Below are 24,047 nucleotides of genomic sequence, written 5' to 3' on the forward strand. Positions count from 1 at the left end.
CTTTTCTCAGGAATTTCGCAACGTATTACCTAGAGATTTTTTGCAGAAATTTTCTATGAATTCCTCTCTGAGTTCCTCTAGGTCAGTGGTCACCAAACTGCGGCCCGCGGGCCGCATGCGGCCCTCGACCAGGTTTTGTGCGGCCCGTGAACTGATTTTGGAATGTATAAGAAAGTGGCCCACTTATAGATTCCAAAATGAAAATCAGAAAATTCACCATATTTTAAAACTTTAATGAGAATGAATATTAACTGCTTAAATTTTGCCAAAATTTGTGTGTGTTTAATTAAGTAATGAGTTTAGGCTGAATTTCACAGATTCTCTATCATGAATTTTGGACTTGTGGCATTAGTAATTTGTTTAATTTGCCGAATTTTTGTTTTGTATTGATCGGCGAAAAACTTGTATTCGATATACTTTATATTCAGCACTTCCACCAGGAAACTATTCAAAAAAATTTTCAGGATTTTTGCCTTTAACTTCTTTTAAAAGGAAGTGTTGCCCAAACTTTTGGGATTCCGCTAAAAAAACTTCAGGGATTGGGCAAGGTATTCTTCATCCCCTAGCAATACTTTTGGGAATTCCTCTCAAAATATCCATTCTAAATCGGCTACAAGTACTACAAGTACTTCTATACATTGCTCAGAAAATCATGTCAGCAGTTTTTTCTTAATTGGCTTCCTAAGGAATTACGCAAGAAAAACTAAAAACAAAACATCAAAGAATTCCACAACTGTATCTCGAGGCAGTTTTCGGAATTTCTTCCGAAAACCCTAAAACCCCTACAAATTATTTTAAAACTTCTCAATTTCCACAAGAAGTCCCAAAAAACATCACAATTCCAAGATGTTTTTTAAAATAAGGGTTCGATATACTTTTCAGGAAATCCCTAAGCTTTAATAAGAAATTTGGAAATATGTTTAAATTGGATCCAGGGGTTTTACTGGAAAAAGTCCGTGTTTATGTCTAGAACTTCCACAGTTCTGCACATAAAATCTACGCCAGCATTGCTTTTGCTTATCTTGCGTATGACTTTTAAGTAATTAGTCCGAAATAATTTGCTTAACATTTTAAATACCAAGAACTACAAAATCTAGATATTACGGTCTTAAAACCTCTGTTTTTAATTCCCTACGATTTTCTGTTTTTTTCCAAGTGAAATACAATTTCGTGAAAACCAGGTTGATTTGTTCTTTGCTCCAGTTCAATATTTTGAAAAAAAAAATCAAACAAATGGATTGTATTGAATCTTGAAAATTGTTTGTTGAAAATTAACTCTTGAATGACTTGCGGCCCGCAGTCTCATTTCAAAATTCAATTTTGGCCCGCAAAGACAGTTAGGCTGAGGATCACTGCTCTAGGTGTTTGTCTGGTTACCTTATTTTGCTCAGATTTTTTCAAGAATAAAAAAAATGGAATTTTTCTTAGACCTTCCTTTTCTCATCAAACAACAAGCTCCTGGGAAGCAATCTTCCAAACCCGGTCACGCACACTGATCATCTTCTGAGCTCATGGCTCTAGCGAATCAGAACACCTGAATATGTGTGAAATGGCAACTCATAATGGATCCTTATTTAACTGGAGAAGGTACAACTACATTTCGGCATTTCCCCTGGGAATTGTTTCTACAATGTCTTATAGAATTCTTTCGGCAATTCTTTTTAACATTTATTCGGTCATTCTTTTGTAAACTTTTTCAGCAATTCGATTGCATTTTTTTTCTGGCAATATTTTCGTTTTTTTCTTCGGAAGCGCTCGTAGAAATTCCTTTAGAAATTCATGCGGAAGTTTCTTCAAGATCTTATTTTAAAATTGAGGATACCTACAGCAATGTCTTTAGCAATTTCTTAGGCTATGCATTTGTGATATTTTTTGGCATTCCCGTGGGAAATTGTTTGGCAATGTATTTGGAATTTCACGCGTAAACTCTTGAAAATTACTTCAATAGCTTGCTAACCAAATTCTTTGGCATAATCCAGAAAATTTCTCTGAGCAATTCCACTGAGAGTTCTTTCAGTATTTTTCGCGAAAATTCTGTCGAAAAATTCCCTTGGGTGGTGATTTGGTCATTTCTTTCACTTCCTTTTTTAATTTATTGAGAATTCTTTCGGAAGTGCTAGAGCAGAGCCAGAGACAGAGCCAGAGACAGAGCCAGAGACCGAGCCAGAGACCGAGCCAGAGACAGAGCCAGAGACAGAGCCAGAGACAGAGCCAGAGACAGAGCCAGAGACAGAGCCAGAGACAGAGCCAGAGACAGAGCCAGAGACAGAGCCAGAGACAGAGCCAGAGACAGAGCCAGAGACAGAGCCAGAGACAGAGCCAGAGACAGAGCCAGTGACAGAGCCAGAAACAGAGCCAGAGACAAAGCCAGAGACAGAGCCAGAGACAGAGCCAGAGACAGAGCCAGAGACAGAGCCAGAGACAGAGCTAGTGACAGAGCCAGAAACAGAGCCAGAGACAAAGCCAGAAACAGAGCCAGAGACAGAGCCAGAGACAGAACCAGAGGCAGAGCCAGAGACAGAACCAGAGCCAGAGACAGAGCCAGAGCCAGAGCTAGAGTGCGGACAGCAGAGCCCGAGATCAGAGCCAGAGAGCAGAGCCAGAGAGCAGAGCCAGGGAGCAGAATTTTTTTTAAGAATTTGACTAGGGATGTTTCATTTTCCCGGCGTTTATTAATGTTTTCTTAGGGTTTTTTTAATACTTCTCCTGAGATTCCCAAACAAAATTTGTCTAGAGAATCTTCAAAAATTTGTCCAAAAAATTCCTTCAGGTTGTTCCGAAAAAATCCATAGCTCAGGTGCTGTTTCCACTGGGAATTCCTCTAGAAATTCTGCAAAGTATTTCTCCGGAGATTTCTCTGGCAAATGCATTCATAATTCATCTAACAAGATCTTCAGGGATTTTTGTTCCAAATCCTTATTAGTAGTTCTTCTAGAAGTTATTAGAGGAATTCCTAGACAAGGCATTCACCAAAGATTCTCAAGAATTCCTTCACCAAATTCAGCACCTTTATAGTTAAAAGTATCGAACGCAAGAGCAAAACAATGAGAGTGGCCCATCTCATCCACTGCACACGCCTAAGGTTTGTAAAGCCTCCTACCGCACCACACCGCGCTCGTTACTATCTTTGGTTCGGTTTGTCTTCCAAACATCCACCACGATCCTATAAGACGCGATTACACAATGGGAAAAGGCGAAAAGTTATGAGCTTCCCCCACCTTCCTCTTTTCCCACGCCTGCCTGCTGTAAGAAGCATGATTGGTTGCGCGATGGTTCTTGCTTGCTTGCTAGCTGCATCACGTGTGTACCTATGCCAGTGTATGCCATGGCAGAGGCGCTCCATCTCAAAGAAGTTTTCCTTCGCGTTGTCTGTCTGAATGCTCCACTCTGCTGCACCTTTTTCCGCATCTACCAAGAAACAACCATTCACAAAGTCGAAGTCGAAGGGATTTTCTTTTGTTTCATCGCTCGCCTCGTAGGTACCTAAACCTACCATCTTCTTCACGATGATGGCGGCCTTGAATAGCGAAAACCACCGAAGAATTCGGATCGTTTCGCATATTTCCATTGCTTTCAGCTGGAACTGCAGTGCACTTCCATTCAATTTCTATTCCGTGGAGAGGAGTTCCATTGCACAGACCGGGATCGTTCGATGGAGCTTCTTACAGTGATGTCGCACTTATATTCGTACTGGATGGTAAGTGCATTTCAATCAACTAAAGCTATATCTATATTCTTTGTATAAAATCTTCATGCTAAACAAAACAGTAAATCGCTTCGATTGTTCCAGAAGCTTCAGCGGACTTTCAGAGGGATTCCAAAGTGGTTCAGTAGTTTTCAAGAGATTCCATGAAAATTCCAGGGGCGAATGATTCGTCAACGGGCTGTCAGTCGATTATAGGTGGATGGTTCGGAGTACACAGCAAGAAAATATGAATATTCACTGGAACGTAATTCAAAATATAATGTAAATATGAATCGTGTAAACATCTTCTGAGCGTATACTTCCGTGATAAATCATGGAATCTAAAATTGTTTGGCATAGCACTCAACATTATGTTGTGTTTGTTTTGAATTTCCGCAACACTAGCATACTTGCACGTTAAAACACTTAAGTTTACATGAACTCGCTGTAAAGTGGATGTGTTGCGACATCCAACATGGCGCCGTTGTAAACAACAGATTGTCGTGTTGGAAATCAGATTTAGATTTTGGATCAGAATTTTCTGGCAAAAGCATCGCTCCCACCAAGTTTTTGGGTAAGTTTAGGAGTTTAACACAAGAAACACAATCAATTGATTCATTGTTATTTTTATACAACCAGTGCCGGGCCGGGCAGTGCAGCGGCATCGTCTTGTTTGCCAGAAGGAATCGTCCGCAAAACTGATACATACCACAATTGTACGAGCCTACAAACACAGTCAGTCCACTCGGAAAACATAGTTTTACGACCAAAATGTGAGCGGAACTACATACCAGTTTCCAGTGCACGGAATTCAAACCTTGGATCCATCCATCCATCCCATCAACGATGACATTTTATGCGAATTTTCGGTCGAGTTCCGCGACTTCCGCGGAGCTGCGCCTTGGAATCTTGTGTCAGTGTAATTAATTAGTTTTGAAATGTGATGATTTCCATTTGAAGAATTATTTTACATTTGAAATAATATTAGAAATAAACGCTAATAGAAATGTGGAAGAAATGTGTTTATTTTATTTACAAAAAAGAAGGAAACTCGCAGTAGCAGTAATACGGAATGTAAATTTAATTCTGTGAGCCTTAAGTTTACAGACCATTCATTAGGTGCAAAGTGAAAAATAATATGTCATGTAATGTTACGACAAATGTCACGCTCCAATTATGTGCATTATATATAATGTAAATGTACACTACTTTTTCGAACTGTGTAGGTGTTCCTCGTACGTGCATGAAAAGTTCCTGTTCGTTTACAGTATTGAGCCACCGTGTGTATTTTTTCCTCCACGCATCGAGAAAAAAGACCTCTGCAGATTCAGAGATTTTCTAAGATTTAACTTTTTGTTCTCTTCCTGGTGTATCCCAAGCGCGGATCGCTGCGCTGCGGTGTTTGTCTGTCGACATGGCTTTTAATCTGCTATTCACCCTTTCCCTCGTCACAATTGGTGGTGGAATGGAGACCTGCAGAAGGCTGTGACTGATTAAAAAAGTTTTAAATGAATTCGGGGAATCAACTTGTGATGCAGCAGCAACAGCAGCAGCAGGGCAAAACAATTCGCCTGTTCCGCGAATAATGGTGACGACGACCACGCTGACAATTTGATACGATCGTGTGTATGCAACTTCCCGCGTGTCGGTTGATTGCAGCACTGCGAGCGGTGGATTCCGGTGGAATGCGATGCATTCCGTGATGAGAACCGGGTATTCCACAGGAGGGTTGATTGTCATGTAGGTGTACCTCTTCGCCAGAATATGAAAATAGGTGATGTAGGTTCCATTATCGTTTTTGAAAAGCAAAAACTTGATACATATCAATTTGCTGGCATATTTTGGAAATTTGAATAATAAAGTTGATAAGCTAATCAAGCCTTAAGGTACCCCGGGGCAAGTGGGACCTAAAAAAATGCTAATTTGGTTTTGTCATGCCAAAAATTTCAGAACACATTTTTTTTAAATAATTCCAATGAACCCAAAAGACGTTGTTGGTATATTTGTACTTATTAACGTGCATTAGAACTGTTTCAAAATTTTTACATTCCATATATTATGCATGTAATGAAAAGTGTAGCAGATCTTCATTTACTGCGTTTCACGGGGCAAGTGGGACCTATTCAGAGTTTTTGTTCAAAGGGCTTAATATAAGTTGCAACAAATAAATAAGGTGACATAAATCATAAATCCATTATATGAACGACTATGTTTAGAGATTAAAATAAGAAGAGGTTTAAGGTATCGTGCATAAATTACGTAACACATAAAAAATCGCTGGGGAAAAAACTTGAATCAACTCTAGCAGCTCATGCAAAATAAATTGTTTTTTTTTTTATACAAAAAGCGCCGTAAAGTGAAGAGACAAAAGATTTCAAAACTTGGTCTGTATAATATAGTTGATGAATCTCGCCAAAAATAAATCTGGGGTTTCGAGATTTCCAGTAATATCTTCTCCCTTACATAATCTTACGATTATTAAATAATGTTTTTATCAAATCATGAATTTTGAAAAGGTCATTTCTCTATTTTATTTTTTTATGAACGGTTCTAAAATGCTCAATAGAATTCATTATACAGCGTAAAGTGAAAAAATAATGGAAGATATTAAGAGAAAAACATAAAAAAATGCATGCTTTTGGTTTTTTTTGTTTCACCCAAGGTTTTACCATTTTTAACAAGAATTTTATCATCTAAATAGAGGTAATAAAGCATAATTCAACAGTAGATTACTTAACACGTCAATTTTTATTGACATTCGTGCTAATTTCATCGTAGGCTGGACAAGGCGAGATGAACCCATAAAATTGTGTTTGTTCATTCTCATAGGTCCCACTTACCCTAGATAGCGAAATGCACTGGGGCAAGTGAGAGCAGTAAACTAAAGGTAATCAATAAAAATAATATACAGCTTTTTCGCTTGAAGTCATTTGCAAGAACTCCAAATACTATCCTGAAACCGAAAAAGTATTTGTAGAATGACAAATCTATTTTTAAACGACGAATGTAGTAGAGCACATCAATCTCACCTAGTGAATTGAAAATAACATACAAACAACAATAACGTATATGGTCTCTTTATGGTTGAAATAACATTTTTTGTATTTAAAGTATCCGTAGGTAAGATACCTATGTTTTCCATGAAGAATGTTAGTCTTCAAAATGAATAATAAAAAAAAAATACCAGCCATAGGTCTCGCTTGCCCCCGATTCTCACTTGCCCCAAGGTACCTTATATATTTTTGACTTTGACATTGATATACCAAACTAATCTGGAATTTTACCATACAGTCGGGTCTCCTATTAAACGCTGCCACCTACTTTACGCCCACCGTATTTTCCAGGCTGTCATCTAACTAATTTAGTTAATTTTTTTGTTTGTGATAAGTCTATAGTAAGCACTAACTGCACTAAAAAATCAGCTGGATTGGATGTAAGACAGCAGAGAAATTGCGGTGGGCGTAAAGTGGGTAGCGGCGTTTAATAGGAGACTTGACTGTATCTGTAAATAGAAAAGTCAATATTTAAAATCTTATGAAATGCACAAACTGAGTTAATCACCACTAACCAATGAATTTCTCCCATCTTTTTTCACCCAGATAATCTTCGACAAGTTCACCGTTGGCCGTTTCGACGAGGGTCTCATCGACCCGGACGCGGACTCGAGTGATGCCGGTTTGACCAGTGGAGGCGACCTTCCCGGCTGTCCGGAAGGCTTCATGCAGGTAAGGCCAGAGCCCCAGTTCCCGTATTTTCTTTTGCACCGCTTGCTTTTTCCATGGGATGTATTAGCTCGCTATGAAGCACCATTTAAGACAGTACAGTAAAAGTAGTCAATAGAACCGTTTTCGAAAGAAGATTAAAAAAAAGTAAAATACATTCGAACTAGGTGCTACCTGGACAGCTTTCGCGTTCAGCTTTCACGTTCAGCTTTAAAGATACCTAGGGTACTCGTTCCCTTATTAAGCATGTGGTTCCCATTTTCATCCTACAAAAAACAAAGTAATGAAGCGTTGTTTATTTTGTTTCTTATTTTTGTATTTTTTGTTAGAAGTGAGCACCCATGAAAACAAAAAGAACGAAATCAATCGGTGCCGTAATCGCTTGTTTTCGAATAGGATGAATATGGGAGCGTGAGATTACTGATGGCACACATACCCTATGTTACGTTTTTCTTATGCATACAGTGAGATTTTGTTTTATTCTTCAATCACTTAACCTAATTTACAGCTCTTTTGTCCACTACGGCGTTGATGTGTGGCTTTTGTTCCTTTTCCCAGTCCGATTGGGGGTCCATTATGAGTTGCCGTTAGCCGATATCCAGGTTTCCGGGTCCGTTGGAACATATACTCTGAAGAGGGTCAGGTGCCAGCCGCTCTCGGGGGGGGGGGGGGGGGGGGGGAGTGAGATTCGGGGTTTGAAATTCTTTTGGGTTTCCGGGAAGGGAGGACTTCCTCCAGAAGATCATCCACGAATTCCTCCAAGAATTCCTTCAAAGATGCCTTCAGCAATTCCTTCAGAAACTGCTCCAGAAATTTCTCAAGGAATTCCTCAAAAAAAATCCAGTAGAAATTCATCAAAAATCCTTCACGAACTCCTCAGAAATTCATCCAATAATTCTTCCAGAAAATCCAGGAAGATTTTTCCTCCAGAAATTTCTCCAGGAATTTCTCCAGAAATTTCTCCAGAATTTTTTCCAGGAATGTCTTCAAAGATTCCTACAGGATTTGTTTTAGAAACTCCTCTAGGAATTCCTCCAGAAATTCCTCCAGTGATTCTTCCGGGCAATTCCTCTAAAAATTCCTCTAGAAATTCCTCAAGAAATTCCTTTAAGAACTCCTCCAAAAATTCTTTCAAAAATTCCTCCAGAAATTTCTTTATGAATCACTTGAATTTACTTATCATAGAATCCTCCACAAATACTTACAGGAATTCCTCCAAAAATTCTCCTAGGAATTTCTGCAGGAATTACACCTTGAATTACTCCAGGAAATGGTGAATGAATTCCTACAAAAATTCTTCCAGGAATTTCTCCAGAAATTCCTCCAAAAATTTCTCCAGAAATTTCTCTAGAATTTCCTCCAGAAGTTTATCCACGAATTCCTCTAGCAATTTCTTCAAAAATCCCTTCAGAAATTCCTTCAGGAATTCCTGTAGGAAATCCTCAATAAAATCCTCCAACAATTTTTTCAGAAAATCCTCTAGTAATTCCTCCAGTAACTCTCCAGAAATTCTTCCAGGAATTTCTCCGCAAATTGCTCCAGGTATTCCTCCGCAAATTCCAGGGATTTCTCCAGAAATTTCTTCACGAATTCCTCCAGGAATTCATCCAGAAATTCTTTCAAGAATTCCTCCAGGAATTCCTCCGGAAATTCTTCCTTGAATTCTTCCGGAAGTTAACTCAGGAATTCCTCCAGAAATTTCTCCAATATTTCTGCCAAAAATTCCTCCAGGAATTCCTCCAGAATTGCGATAGAAATTTCTCCGGAAATTCCTCCAAGAATTCCTCTGGAAATGCCTCCAGGAATTCCTCCAGAATTTCCTCCAGGAACTCATCCAGAAACTCCTCCAGGAATTCTTCCAAAAATTTCCCCAGGAATTCCTCCAGGAATTCCTCCAGAAATTCCTCCAGAAATTCCTTCAGGAATTCCTCCAGGAATTCCTCCAGAAATCCCTCCAGTAATTCCTCCAAAATTCCCTCCAGGAATTCCTCCAGAAATTCTTCCAGGAATTCCTCCAGAAATTCCTCCAGGAATTCCTCCAGAAATTCCTCCAGGAATTCCTCCAGAAAATCCTCCAGGAATTCCTCCAGAAATTCCCCCAGGAATTCCTCCAGAAATTCCTCCAGAAATTCCTCCAAAAATTTCTCCAGAAATTTCTCCAGAATTTCCTCCAGAAGCTTATCCACGAATTCCTCTAACAATTCCTTCAAAAATCCCTTCAGAAATTCCTTCAGGAATTTCTGTAGGAAATCCTCCATAAAATCCTCCAACAATTCTTTCAGAAAATCCTCCAACAATTCCTCCAGAAATTCCTTCAGGAATTCCTCCAGAAATTCCTCCAGGAATTCCTCCAGAAAATCCTCCATGAATTCCTCCAGAAATTTCTCCAGGAATTCCTCCAGAAATTCTTCCAGGAATTTGTCCAGAAATTCCCCCAGGAATTCCTCCAGGAATTCCTTCAGGAATTCCTCCAGAAATTCCTCCAGGAATTCCTCCAGAAATTCCTCCAGGAATTCCTCCAGAAATTCCTCCAGGAATTCCTCCAGAAATTTCTCCAGGAATTCCTCCAGAAATTCCTCCAGAAATTCCTCCAGAAATTCCTCCAGGAACTTCTCCAGAAGTTCCTCCAGGAACACCTCCAGAAACTCCTTCTAGAAATTTCCCAAGGAATTCCTCCCGTAATTCTTCCAGGAATTCCTCCAGAAATTGCGCTAGGAATTTCTCCGGAAATTCCTCCTAAAATTGCTTTAGAAACTGCTCCAAAAATTGCTCCAGGAATTCCTCCAAAAAATATCTCTGAAATTCGTCAAGAAATCTCTCCAAGAAATTTCCCATGGATTTTTTCCAGAAATTCTTCAAGTAATTTCTCCAAGAATTCCAAAAATTTCTTCTGGAATACCTTAAGGAATTCCTCCAAAAATTCCTCAAAAAATTCCTCCAAAAATTCCTACAGCAATTTCTCCAGAAATCTCTCAAAAAATTTCTCCAGGAATTCCTCTAGAAATTCCTCCAAGAATTTATCCAGAAATTTCTCAAACAATTCCTCCAGAAATTCCCCCAGAAATTCCTTCAGGAATCACTCAAGAAATTCCTCCAGGAATTCCTCTCGAAATTCCTCCAAAAGTTCCTCCAGAAATTTCTCCAGGATTTCACCAACAAAATTCTTCAGGAATTCCTCTAGAAATTCCTCCAAGAGTTGTTTCAGAAATTTCTCCAGGAATTACTCCAGAAATTCCTCCACGAATTCCTCCAGTAAGTCCCCTAAAAATTCCTCAGAATCGCTTCAGAAATTTTACCAGGAATTTCTCTAGAAATTCCTTGAAGAATTCCTCCAGAAATTCCTCCAGAAATTCCTCCAGAAATTTTTCCAGGAATTCCTTTAGGAGTCCCTCCAGGAATTCGTCCAGATATTCCTCCAGGAAATCCTCCAGGAAATCCTCCAGGAAATCCTCCAGAAATTCCTGCAAGAGTTCCTCCAGAAATTCCTCCAGGAATTCTTCCAGAAATTCCTCCAGTATTTCCTCCAGAAATTTTTCCAGGAATTTTTCTAAAAATTCCTATCAGAATTCCTCCAGAATTTCCTCCAGGCACTCATCCAGAAATTCCTCCTGGAATTCCTCCAAGAATGCCTCCAGGAATTCTTAAATAAATTTCTCCAAAAAATCTTCCAGAAATTCCTCCAGGACCTCCTCCACAAATTCCCCCATAAATTCCTTTAGGAACTCCACTAGAAATTCCTCTAGGAATTCCGCCAGAATCTTCTCCAGAAATTTCTTCTGAGATTCCTCCAGAAATTGCTCCGGAAATTATTCCAGGAACCACGAATTATTCTACAAATTACTCCAGGAATTACTTAAGGAATTTCTTCAGGAATTTCTTCCAAAATTCCTCCAGAAATTTTTCCAGAAATTCCTTCAGAAATTCCTTTAGGATTTTCTCCAAATATTCCTCAAAAAAATCTTCCAGGAATTCTGCCAGGAATTCTTTCAGGAATTCCTCCAGAAATTCCTCCAAGAATTCCTACAGAAATACCCCCGGGAATGTCTACAGAAATTCCTCCAGAAATTCTTCCAGAAATTCCTATGGAAATTCCTCCAGGAGTTCCTCCAGAAGTTCCTCCAGAAATTCCCCCAGAAATTGTTCCGAAAATACCTCAAGGAATTGCTCCAGAAATTTCTCCTGCAATACCTCCAGAAATACCTTCAGAAATTCCCCCAGGAATATCTCCAGTAATTCCTCAAGAAATTCCTCCAGAAATTCTTCAATGAATTGCTTCAGAAGTTTCTACAAGAGTTCCTCCCGAAATACCTTCAATAATTTCTCCAGAAACCTCTCCTGAAGTTCCTTCAGGAACTCCTCCAGAAATTCTTTCGGGAATGCCTGGAGAAATTACTTCATGGATTGCTTCAGGAACTACTGAAGGAATTCTTCCAGAAATTCCTCCAAGAATTTCTCCAAGAATTCCACCAGAAATTCTTTCAGAAATTTCTCCAGAAATTTCTCCAGAATTTTTTTCAGGGATTTTTCCAAAAAATCCTCCAGAAGTTCTTCTAAAAATTTCTCCAAAAATTCCTTCAGAAATTGCTTTACGAATTTATCTAGGAATTTTTCCCAGAATACGTCCAAGTGGCATATACAGAGGATGGCTAAAATGTTTGGGATAGGCAACTTTTTTTCTCTCACAAAAATATTCAACATGCTGTAACTTTTCATAGAGTGCATCAAAAAATCTCAAATTTTGACTGTTCGTCAACCTATTATATGTGCATCATTGGTACAAATTTGGGCTCGATTGATTAATTTTTCGCGAAGTTAGAACCGATCGGGTTCGGGTAATTTTTGAACTGTCATATCTCGGAAACCAGTGAACCGAATTGAATGAATTTTTTAACGTTTATCAACAATATATTGACTTAAGTGTAGAATTAGCTCTAAGTTAAAATACACATAAATAAAAAAAAAAACAATATATTGATACTTAATACGACGTTATAAAATGTCATATTTTCTCACGGCGAATTAAGTTATACCGGATTGAAATTTTTACCCATATAGAGGAAAATAAGTCAAATTTACAATACCACACAAAAATTACTAAATGCGTTCTTCCTTCAATCTAAATAGGCTCTAATATATCTGATTAGAGATAACTTAAGAATAGAAGTGGAAAATCTTTGGATATCAACACTAAAATTTATTGACATTGATATAAAAAAAATTACATTTTTTCAAGAAAAATCCAAAAAGTGTCAATCCATGATAACTTTTTTCAACGTTTAAAAAGTACCTATGTTCTAATAGTTTGTGAAGCATTTGCATATTGTTAGTGTACTTTCAAAATTTCATTCAATTCGGTTCACTTGTTTCTGAGATATGACACCTCAAAAATGAGTTGTCTGAAAAATAGTGTTTTACGCGAACGGTTCTAACTTTGCGAAATATTAACCAATCGAGCCGAAATTTGTACCAATGATGCACACATAATAGGTTGACAAACAGACAAAATTTGAGATTTTTTGATGCGCTCTATGAAAAGTTATAGCTTGTTGAACTTTTTTGTGGGAGAAAAAAAGTTGCCTATCCCAAACATGTTGGCCATCCCCTGTATTTCTGTGGGAGATATTCCAGGGATTTCTCCAGGAAACTTACCTGGAATGTCACCGGGATTTTTGCAGGAATTTCTTCAGGAATTCTTGCTGAAATTCGTCCAGGAGTTACTCCTGGAATTCCTCCAAGAATTAGTTCATGAATTCCATCAGGGTCTGCTCTAAAGATTCTTCTAGGAGCTCCACCTGCGTTTCCAGGAAACTTTTTCAGAGACTCCGCCAGGGATTTCTTCATGCATTTATCCAGAAATGTATCTGTGATGTCTTTAAGAACTCTAGATTTCTCTGGGAATTCCTTCTTATATTTACCCAAGTATTCCTCCAGGAATTACTCCAGGGATTTCTTCAGGATTTTTTTCTGATAGTCCTCGATGCACTCCACCAGGGATTTATCAGAAAAAAAATCTCCAAGTACTCTTTCAGATATTCCTCCAAGAGCTCTTCCATATATAGTCGTCCAAGGACTCCTAATGGAATATCTCCACCGATGACAGAAGTTGTCCTTCGTTGCTGCATGGAGTTCCCTTCCTTGCATCTACACAACGTAGACGTCATCCCAGATGAAACGTGGTGCCGAGAGCAGGAAATCCTCCCGAACTCCGAGGAAAAACATCCCGTAAAAACCATTCGAGGAAATCCTCCAAACATCCTGGAGAAAATCGTACGAGAATGCCTTGAGGAATTTCTGAAGAAATCGTAGAGGACTTTCTGAAACAACTCCTGGAGAAATATCTGATGAAAGTCCTCTGAAGAAATCTGTGAAGGAATTCCTGTAGGAATCCTTGAAGAAATCCTTGTGGATTGTAGGATATTCTAGAGGGATTCCAAAAAAAAAAAGTTCTGGAAAATTTTCTTGAACCGTTTATGGAGGTATCTCTAGAAGTATTCGTGTAGACTCTAGATTCTAGAGGTTTTTTGAGCATACGGAAAAGTATGACAGAGGATGAAAAGGGGTCCAAAAAGCCCGAAAAATGATGGACGGAATGCTTGAATGTCGTAATGAAGGGGAATCCTACCCCATGGTAGATGGCCTTTTTACATAACCTCCGTTTTACGAACCACCTTTTAAAGTCGCTACAAATCTATAGAAATGCATGAGTTATGCGGTCATTTCTGCTGAGGCATCAAGGAAATATTGTTAAGTTGCTGGTACCACTTTAGATGCTTAACAAATAAGGCTATCATTACGATAAAAGTTTAGAAAATGGCATCTTACCCCACGTTACCCTACATGTCATGTAACTGGTAAGCAAAACATTACTCGGAACCTTTTTGATGCTTTAGTTGATATACACCGTACATGTGCCATGTAGGTAGGAATCCAAATCCTTGTTCATTTCACCTCATTCCTAGGTTGGTATACACTTTGTTAACGCATTTTGTGGCAACTCATTTCCGTTTGACCTAGCTTCCCTATACACTGGATGTTGGCATTGCCGCGTTTGTGTTTGTGTGTGTAGCTAGGTGTAGAATTTTCACCGAAGACGACGTATCATGTGAGTTTGTGATCTTCACCTGTCTCGTGTCGGTGAAGTTCATCCTAACCAGCTAGCACCATCCGACACATGTCAGAAGTAGGCAGAGAGAGAAGTAGGATATTCGATTGATAGACTGTTTTTCCGTGAAATCTTCGTTCGCTTGGGATCTATTTTAGAAAATGGAAACCGAAATGGGCGACCCAACGCAACGCAACGAAGTCGTTAGTCGACCTGTCGAGAGTGTGGGCGGATGCTGGTGTCAATATCCTCTGCGCTGTTTTTCGACTGTCATGTGGCTGGGTTTGGTGGAAACGCCACCGTCAGGGTGTTATCGTTTAGTAGAAATGAGGGGGAGTTACTCGGAAGAGCACTCCAATGATGGCTTGATATAGTAGAAGATGATGATGTTTTAAGCTTCATAACACTGCAGTGTAAAGTGAGTCGTTAGTCGGACCCTTTTCTCAGAAGGATCTGTAGCGTTTATTAATTTTGCAAGTTGTATCCAGTTTGTTTCCTGTGGTCGTTATAAGCAGATTAATTAGCAGTTTTCATTTATAACACCTGTTTTTCTATTTAAATCTTCGAAATGAACCTTAAATTGAAATCGACTTTCTACGACTCCGACAACAATCTCCGATTCAACACATGCTATTCCCTTTAATCCACGGTATCAAGCGTAATCTTCCCAGCTGACACACTATTAAACTTTCATTCTCCCGTCTTATTTACTCCGCTTCTTCTCTTCCACCCTTCCAGCTCAGCGAACTGGGTCGTCCATTTACCGGTGGCTCCTGGTGTGGCAAGGCGTCCGGTCATCAGCTGTACTTTAGCGAAACGGCAACGGTGACAGCATCTGTCAAGGTAAGCTACATATCTATCGCATCGCAACGTTCAGCTCATTCTGCTCTATTTGGTTCTGGTTGGCTGGCTGGCTGAGACCTACATTCGCTGGATGGGTGGGCGAACTGGTGAATAACGGGCTGTCTGAATAAACATGTCCTAATTATCACGGAGCGGTAAGTTGGAAAGAATAATCATTGCCGATTCTTCAACTTCAGCTTAATAAACGGGCACAGCCCTCATTCCGGAGACACTGATGATAACAAAGACACATTTTACGTGAAGCTCGAACGCGAGTACAACCGCTGCTCAAGAAACGAATTACTTCACGACTTCCTACTAGAATTCATTATTGGGCTACTCTGGAAATTCCTTTCAGAGTTCATCCAGAAACGTCTAGAATTACGAATTAGGTATTTATTTTGGAATACTTACCTCCTCTGGTAGTTCCTTTGGAGAGTTCATCCAAGCATACCATCATGCTCCGGAAGTTCTTTCAAGAGATTGTTCTGGGAATTTCTTCAGAAGTTTCTGCGGGAATTCCTTCATGAGTTTTAAGTTCGAGAATTCCTCTAGGAACTCTTTCAGGATTTCCTTCTCAAGTACCTTTTATACATTTTTTTATGAGTTTCTTCGAAAATTTCTTCAGCAGTTCCTCTGGGAACCCCGCCAAGACTTTTCCCGGCAAGTTCTTCATGAGCTCTCCTGGAAAATCTCACATTCAGATCAACATGAAATTACTGCAAGATGTTTTTCATTTTTTTTTCTGGTAGTTTCTTGAAAAGTTCTTTTTTTTTCAGGATTAATCTCATTAATTCTATCATCGGTAGTTCCTTTGAGAAACTCCATCATAATCTACTACGGAAAAAGTTCTTCAAGAGTTTGTTCGCTAATTCATTTGGGTTTTATTTTCGGACATTCCTTTCAGAGTTTTTGTACAACTCATTCAGAAGTTCTTTTGAGAGATCTTCCGAAATTGCTTTCCGGTACTTCTCATGAAATTCCTCCAAAAATTACTCCACAAGTTCCTCCGTGAACCTATTTACGAGCAACTCCAGGAATTCCTTCAATAATACTTGTGGGCTTCGTGGCCGAGCGGTTAGCGGCGTCAGTCGTTTAGGTGTCTCGTAAGCCTCGGAGTGTGGGTTCGATTCCCGCTCCAGTCGGGGAAAACTTTTCGTCAAACGGAAAATGCTCTGCTGGGCCGTTGGGTGTATGTTATATGTATTGTCCGTTGTTCAATGTAACTGTTAGTAATGTTCAGTCTGTATAGGCCGCAAGGTCGAAGACGGTGTAATTGTCTTTAAAAAAATAAATGAAATATCCACCGATATGAGCTAGCCCAGGGTTAAACATCTCGTAATAAAGATAAAAAAAAATCCACAAATGCCTGGAGTTGTCCCACAAGTGTCTTCGAGAATTACTTCCGGGGTTCCTACGAGAAAAGTTTAAGAGATTTCTCCGGTATTGTCCTTAGAAGTTTCTCCAAGGTTTATCTCAAGCGTTCTTCCAGGAGCTTTCCTGGATTTCTTCAGAAGTTTTTCCAGGACTTACTTTGAAAGTTCCTTCATGATTATTCTTTCAGAAGCTTAATGTTCCAAGCTTTATCCGTTTTTTTTTCTGAATTTTAACCGGGAATTGCTTGAGGACATTCTACCTGAGTTGTTGAGAACAGTCTCTGAGCATATCTAAAGGTGTAACATTGCAAACATTCCTTGAGAAGTTCTTCTGGAAAATATCTAGAAGCTCCTCCTGGAATCTCTTTGGGATTTCCCACGGTATTCTTCCCGAAATTTCTGTATGAGGGCCTCTGACAGTTATTTCTTAAATAAAAGAAAATCGGGTTAAGTACGGTTCCTTTGAATTCCACTAAGAATTTGCATCCTTTGACAGATACGTATTTCGACCTCAACTGTAAGGTCGTCTTCAGTGTCTTGTACTTGACTTGAGTTGTTTCTTACTGGAAATTCTTCAGAAACTCCTCCAGTATTCTTGCCGAAATTCCTTTGTGAGTGTCTCTGAAAGTTCCTTCAGATTTTTTTTTCGAATATTCCTTCAAGAGTTTCACCACAAATTCCTTTAGAAGTTCCTCCGAGAATTCCTGCAAAAGTTGCTCTAAGTGTTTGCTTAGAGTTTATACGAGAATTTATTCAGGAGTTCTTCTGGATATTTCCAATTTTGTTTCTATTTTCACTTACATTCTAACCAAGGCTTATTCATTATTCACTGGAATATTCCATAAATTCTCGTCGGCAAGGTGCTCGCGAAATCTGACTTGATAAGACATAAATTTTAGATTTATTTTGAGCAAAACTTCTGGATTTTTTTTTCAAAAAATTCTCTAGCGTTTCTACTTTTGCTTCCGCTAGACATTCTTCAAAAAAAATCTTATGAAATTTCTTGATATTTGATCCTTCTGCAATTTATCAATCACTTCTGCACGGCATGGGTCTCCTTGAATTTCTGATTTTTTTTTTATCTTTTCCAGGAATTTCTACAAGATTTTAAAAAAAATATTTTTCCAAACTTTCCTCATTGGAAAACGTCTCTGGCACTTCGTTGCATTTGTTTTTCTTGAAGAATTTCCTTGGGATGTTTCGTGAAGAATTGATCTAAAAAGCCTAACAAAAATTTCTTTACATCTCAAGGAAAACTCCAGAAGAAATTCAGATGGTACTAATTGCGTGTGAGTGAAACTCAGGGAAGAAGATTTCCAAGAATCCAAGAATCCTGGGAATCCTAGACATGGGAATCCTGGCATAACTTGAACAGGAATGTTCGATAGAGCTAGTGAAGAAAATTCTGCTGAAACTTCTGTGGAAGTTTTCAGAAGAAATCTCAGAGGAACTTCTTGGAGACATCCTAGAGGAACTCCGACAATAATTTCCGGAAAAGAGTCCACCCAGCCAGCAATTTGGTTGCAATATTCAAATTGCAAATGAATAAGCCACACATATATATAGCACCGACAAAATCGTATTCAATCCACAAAACAGGTATATACATACTAGTAGAGGCCATATAGAAACATATAACCGATTGAAGTGATTCCATTCAACATGATCAACGATTTCTCGAAAAATTGAAACGAATGAAAATTATCATGATACGGTGCGAGACTTGTGGTGGGAGTGTTGTGATTGCATACCCAGCCAGCAATTTGGTTGCTATATTGAAATTGCAACTGAAATAGTCACAGCTATATAGCACCAAAGAAATCGTATTCAATGCACGAAACAGGCATTTACATACTAAAGTGGAGGCCATATCGAAACATATATATACGATTACTGCGATTCCATCCAACATAATTTACGATTTCTCGAAAAATTTCTACGATTTAGCCGATTTTATCCATCTAAATATACGGTTATGCATGATCTTATTACGATTGAGAATACCAATATACGACTCAAGATTTTCAAATAAAAAAACCAAATGGTGTTCAGTGGGAATCGAACTTAGGTCCTTTGATTGAGAACTGCACGTTATCTCTATTGGCTATATTGCCAAGTTGAAAATAGAAAGTTCAAAGTGAATGGCATGAAACGAATAAAAATAAGAATGATACGGTGCGAGATTTGTGGTGGGTGCGTTGTTGTTGTGCATTGAGTTGCACCAAAAGTGGTGCCGTGCAAGAGGCCTGGAATTCAAATCGTTGATGGAATCTATACATCACGTATTGTAAGTCATCTGCTAGTACGAAAACCTATATATTTGGTTGAAATTATTGCGGCCATGGTTGGAATGTGTCAACAACAACAAAAATACAAATTTGTGATGATAACTATTTTTTCTTTTTCTTCATCATAAAAATATGTAAACAAAACCATTTACGATTTCCGAGATTAAGATTCGACTATTAAAAGTGCAGTAACAATCATATGCGACTGTAAAAATGAATATACGATTTCTACAATTTCATTCACTTCGTATACGATGCAAGTGTGACGCAAACGATCAATATACAACATTGTTATAGTCGTATATGATTTCACCGATTTTCATCATACCTTTAGGTAGCAATCTCGATTTAGCAGATTCATAAACGATGTGAAGCGACGATTTCCACGATTCAAAAAAATCATATATACGATGCTAGCGAACTTGCAGCTTGACACTAAGAATGTATGTTTTTTTTTCACGATTCTATCCGATTCTGTGCGATCCTACCGATAGTATCTCGCACCTTTTATGATCGGAGACGATTATATGAAACAAAATCGCAATTAAAATTTAATTTGGCATGAAATGCGACTTTGCGCAATCATTGTCAACAAATATACATATTATTATACAATTCTGATTCAATACATGAAAATATACGTTTTTTTCCACACAATGATTTACGATATGTGGTTGGCTGGGTATTGAGTGACACCAATAGTGGTGACGTGGAATAGACTCGGATTGCACATCATTGTTGAAATCTATACAGATGTCATCCTGAGTATACGAATAGTATTAAAACCTACATATTTGGTAGAAATTGTTGCTACCATAGTTGGCATATCACAACAAAGTAAAAAAAAAATCAAATTTGTGATACTTTTCCTATCCTCTATCACACAAAGATGTAAACAAAATCATTTACGATGTCTGAGATCATGATTCTACTGCCAAAAGTGAAGTATCAATCATATGCGACTGTAAAAATAAATATACGATGTCTTCGACTCGTATACGACCCAAGAATGATGCAAACGATCAATATACAGCATTGTTGTAGTTTTACATATGGGTAATTCTTGCTGAGACCGGCCCACTATTTACACCTTGTCTTCAAAAATGTTTAAGGTGCCGATTTTCTGAATGCCCTCTCTGAAAAAGTAAGAAAAATGCATTTGGTTACTCAAATAGATGGACCCCCCGTTAGTTAGAGCCACAACAATTTTTGCAGACCTCTCGATTTTGGTCAAATGGTGGCTCATTTAAATCATTATAACTCGAAAGTTTCTCCAAAAACCACCTCAAAACAAATTGTTGTTGAAAAAAGGAAAGATAGAGCTACTATTTGCAATAATAAAAAGTTGGGTCGGCCATATTTATTTTGGCCGCCATCTTGGATTTTTATACCAAAACATTTTTTTCACCATGAGGGCAACCACCGATTTTCAAAATTTTTGCATCAATTGAAAGCTTGGTTTTTGGAGAAACTTTCGAGTTATAACGGTTTAAGTGAGCCACCATTTGACCAAAATCGAGGGGTCTGCAAAAATTGTAGTGGCTCAAACCAACGGGGGGTCCATCATTCTGAGTAACCAAATGCATTTTTCTTACTTTTTCAGCGAGTGCTTTCAAAAAATCGGCACCTTACACATTTTTGAAGACAAGGTGTAAATAGTGGGCCGGTCTCAGCGAGAATTACCCATATACGATTTCTCCGACTTTGATCATACCTTTAATTAGCAAGCTCGATTTAGCGGATCCATATACGATATGAAGTGACGATTTCCACGATTCAAAGAAATCATATATATGATACTAGCGAACTTGCACCTTGACATTAAGTATGTATGTTTATCACGATTCTTTCTGATTCTGTGCGATTCTACCGATTATATTTAGCACCTTTTATGATCTGAGACGACTATATGGAATAAAATTTAAATTGAGATTTTATTTAGCACAAAATGCGGTTTTACATAATCATTGTTAACAAATATACATATAACTATACAATTCTGATTCAATTTATAAAATATATATGATTTTGCCTATATTATGACTTACGATATGTGGTTGGCTTGGCTCCGAGGCTGTCCTGGAAATATGGAAAAAATCACGACGCAGCTGTAGGGAACAATTTCAAAACTATGGAACTCTTCCAAGAGCTTTCATAGTAGCTCTGGAAACTGCTGGAAAAAATTGCATCAATTTTTGGACGAATTCTCGAAGGAGTTGTCGATAATTCCGAAACTGGAAAACCGTGTTCTAGAGAAATTTAAGCTGCAACAATCCCCTAAACGTCTGGGAACTCCTGAACAAAATGAAACAAAACTGTTAGAGATAATTCTAGCAGAACTGCTGGAGTTCCCTGATGTTACTCCTGAAGTCATTCTCGAACTCCTAGAGAAACTTCTGGTTGAATTTCTGGAAGAAATGCAAATGAAATTCTGTAGAAATTTCTGGTGCAACTCCTAGAAGCAATTCCTGTGGAACTCCTACAAGAAAACTTAGACGTGATCCTGACATCATCGTGAATTTGGTTAATTTCAGTATAGACATTTATCCAGTTTTTAACACATTATCGGCATACGAAATTTGTCATACAAAACAAATGCCGTTTAAACTGGGCTAATTTTAGCGTTTTCAAATTTTGGTACTGTAGCCAATTGCGTTTTGGAGCACCGCTGAAAATGACTAAACTGGGTTGGGTGAAGTTTGTTATTGTAATTCAAAAATCACTGCTTGAGTTTGATCGAATGTGATGTTTAAATATAAGGTTAGATTTACGGTTTCCATTGGCGTATCTAGGATTTTTTCCTAGGGGGTGCCTAGAGGGTGCCAGTTTTAATGGCTTCCAGATTATGTTTTTTGTAAGAAAATATCTATTCGTCCTCAATTTCTTAACCTTCCTTGTACATTAGGGTCATTTTTGACCCAAATCGTGCATTACGTCAGCGAGGTTTTCCCAACGTCATGCATTAGAACAGTTGATGAAATAATAAAGAAAAGAATAGTTTTTTTTTTAATTCACAACGTTGTATTTATCACTTCCAATGCAATGTCATGGTATAAAATAAATAATTACACCAGCTGCCGTGCTTAAAATAGAGGAAATATTATTTTTGAACTTCCAAAGACAATTACACCGTATTCGGCCAGTGGCTGCACAGACTGATATATCAAATATGTATAAATAAAATAACTCTCAATGTGAAGTGATTCCCATGCAAATTTTCACAAAACAACGTAAAATACAGATCGTTTGTATTTTCGGTTCAAACTCAATGTACAACATGACAACATATTTGTTTTACTGCATGAAAACAATAATTTATGTTATTTATGTTTAAATATATCTTTCCAGACACCTATGAGAATAAATATCACATCGGAAATTCCTCAGAGAATTTTCCCTGCAATTTTTTTGAAAACTGCAGTTCCTTCAGAGTTGGCATATTTCTTCAGCAATTTCTTTGAGAACTTCTACGGTTATACCATACTTGGAATTACATTTTCAAAACCTTTCGGCTCATTCCTTAAAAATTCCATCGGTTATTACTTTGGAAACTTCTTTAGAAATTCCTTTAGGAGTTTTAAAGGCATTTCTTTTAATTTCATCGGCAAATCCTTCTTAATTATGTCAGCAATTTGTATGATATTTTATTGTATTTCTCCAGCAACTCCTCTGGCAATGCCTTTGGAAATTTTTCCGGTAATGACTCTGGGAGCTACCACGTAAATTGCTTAAGATATTTCTTCGCGAAATTTGTTAGCGAATTAATTTGGAAATTTCTTTAGAAAATAATTCGGCAGTTCTTTCAGAATTCTTTCGGACGTTCCTTCAGAATTTGCTTGTAAATATTTGCAGCAATTCCTTTTGGAATTCTTCCAGAAATTCCTTTCAGAATTTCTCTGGCATGGTCTTTAGAAAATGGTTTGGTAGTTCCTTAGTCAATTTCTCAAGCATTTTTTTTTTAATTTCTTTTCAAAACTCCTTTGGCATATTCTGCGTTAATTAATTAGATTTTTTCTGAAAATAATGTCCATGCAAATTTCTTCGGCAACTCCTTTGGAATAATTTTCGGCATTTTTTTCTGGAATTGGATTTGGTCAACTGCTTCGAAAAACTTACTCAATTTCTTCAGGAATTTTTATGGCAATCTTATAAGAATTCTAATGGAAACAAACTTTTCAGGCAATTTATATTTATATAATCCATAAATTGCTTTGGGAATTTCTCAGGAAGTTTTTTGGGAATTCCTTCGGGTTTTCTTCTGAAAATCCCTTTGCAAATTGATTCGGAAAAAAAACTATTTTTATTTATTTTTTGGCTTCCTTTTGAAGAAAATTGAAAAGGAAGAGTACTGAAAGATTTCTCCAACAAATTCCAGAAAGAATTGAAAGAAAAACACCGAAGTAATTGTAGTGTGCTTCGTTGTCGAGTGATTAACGGCGTCAGTCGTTTTGGTGTCTCGTAAACCATGGAGTGTGGGTTCGATTCCCGCTCCAGTCGTGGAAAACTTTTCGTCAAACGAAAAATTCTCCACTGGGCCACTGGGTGTTTATATGTGTTGTCCGTTGTTTAATATTTGTTATATTTAGTCTGTGCGGCCTCTAGCCGAAGACGGTGTAATTGTCTTTTTTTAATTCACAAAAGGATTACCAAAGAAATTCTCGATGAAATAGTCAATGGAATTCCCAAAAAAATCAGACTAAATTCCCAAAAAAAAAATATGCCAACAATATCTATAAACAAATTTCCCAAGAAGTTGTCGGAGGAATATATTTTAACGCAATGAAATTATGAAGAATTATAGAAGAAATTAGAAACAGAAAGAAAAAAACGAGATAGGAATAGAAAGCGCAAAGGAATTTTAGATGAATCGTCATTGAAATTTCAAAACACATTTCCAAAGAAGTTGCTTTTCACAATCGAATGGAACTACCGAAGAAATTCGTAAAAACAATAATACAACATGCTGTAGGAATCCTCAAAGAAATGGCCAAACCAATTTGAAAAGCAATTACCAAATAAATTCCAAAAGAA

At 37.9% G+C, this 24,047-nt stretch overlaps 1 protein-coding gene across 1 annotated transcript in view; it reads left to right on the top strand.

Moving 5' to 3' along the window:
- Window positions 1-24,047, top strand: part of LOC109418868 (uncharacterized) — a 515,512-nt gene that overhangs the window by 282,698 nt on the left and 208,767 nt on the right. The window contains exons 4-5 of the mRNA XM_062853981.1: window positions 7,285-7,410; window positions 15,248-15,352. Coding sequence (XP_062709965.1) covers window positions 7,285-7,410; window positions 15,248-15,352 — 231 coding nt within the window. The remainder of the gene's footprint in view (window positions 1-7,284; window positions 7,411-15,247; window positions 15,353-24,047) is intronic.

Source organism: Aedes albopictus, chromosome 2, assembly GCF_035046485.1.
Source record: "Aedes albopictus strain Foshan chromosome 2, AalbF5, whole genome shotgun sequence".
NCBI lineage: Eukaryota > Metazoa > Arthropoda > Insecta > Diptera > Culicidae > Aedes > Aedes albopictus.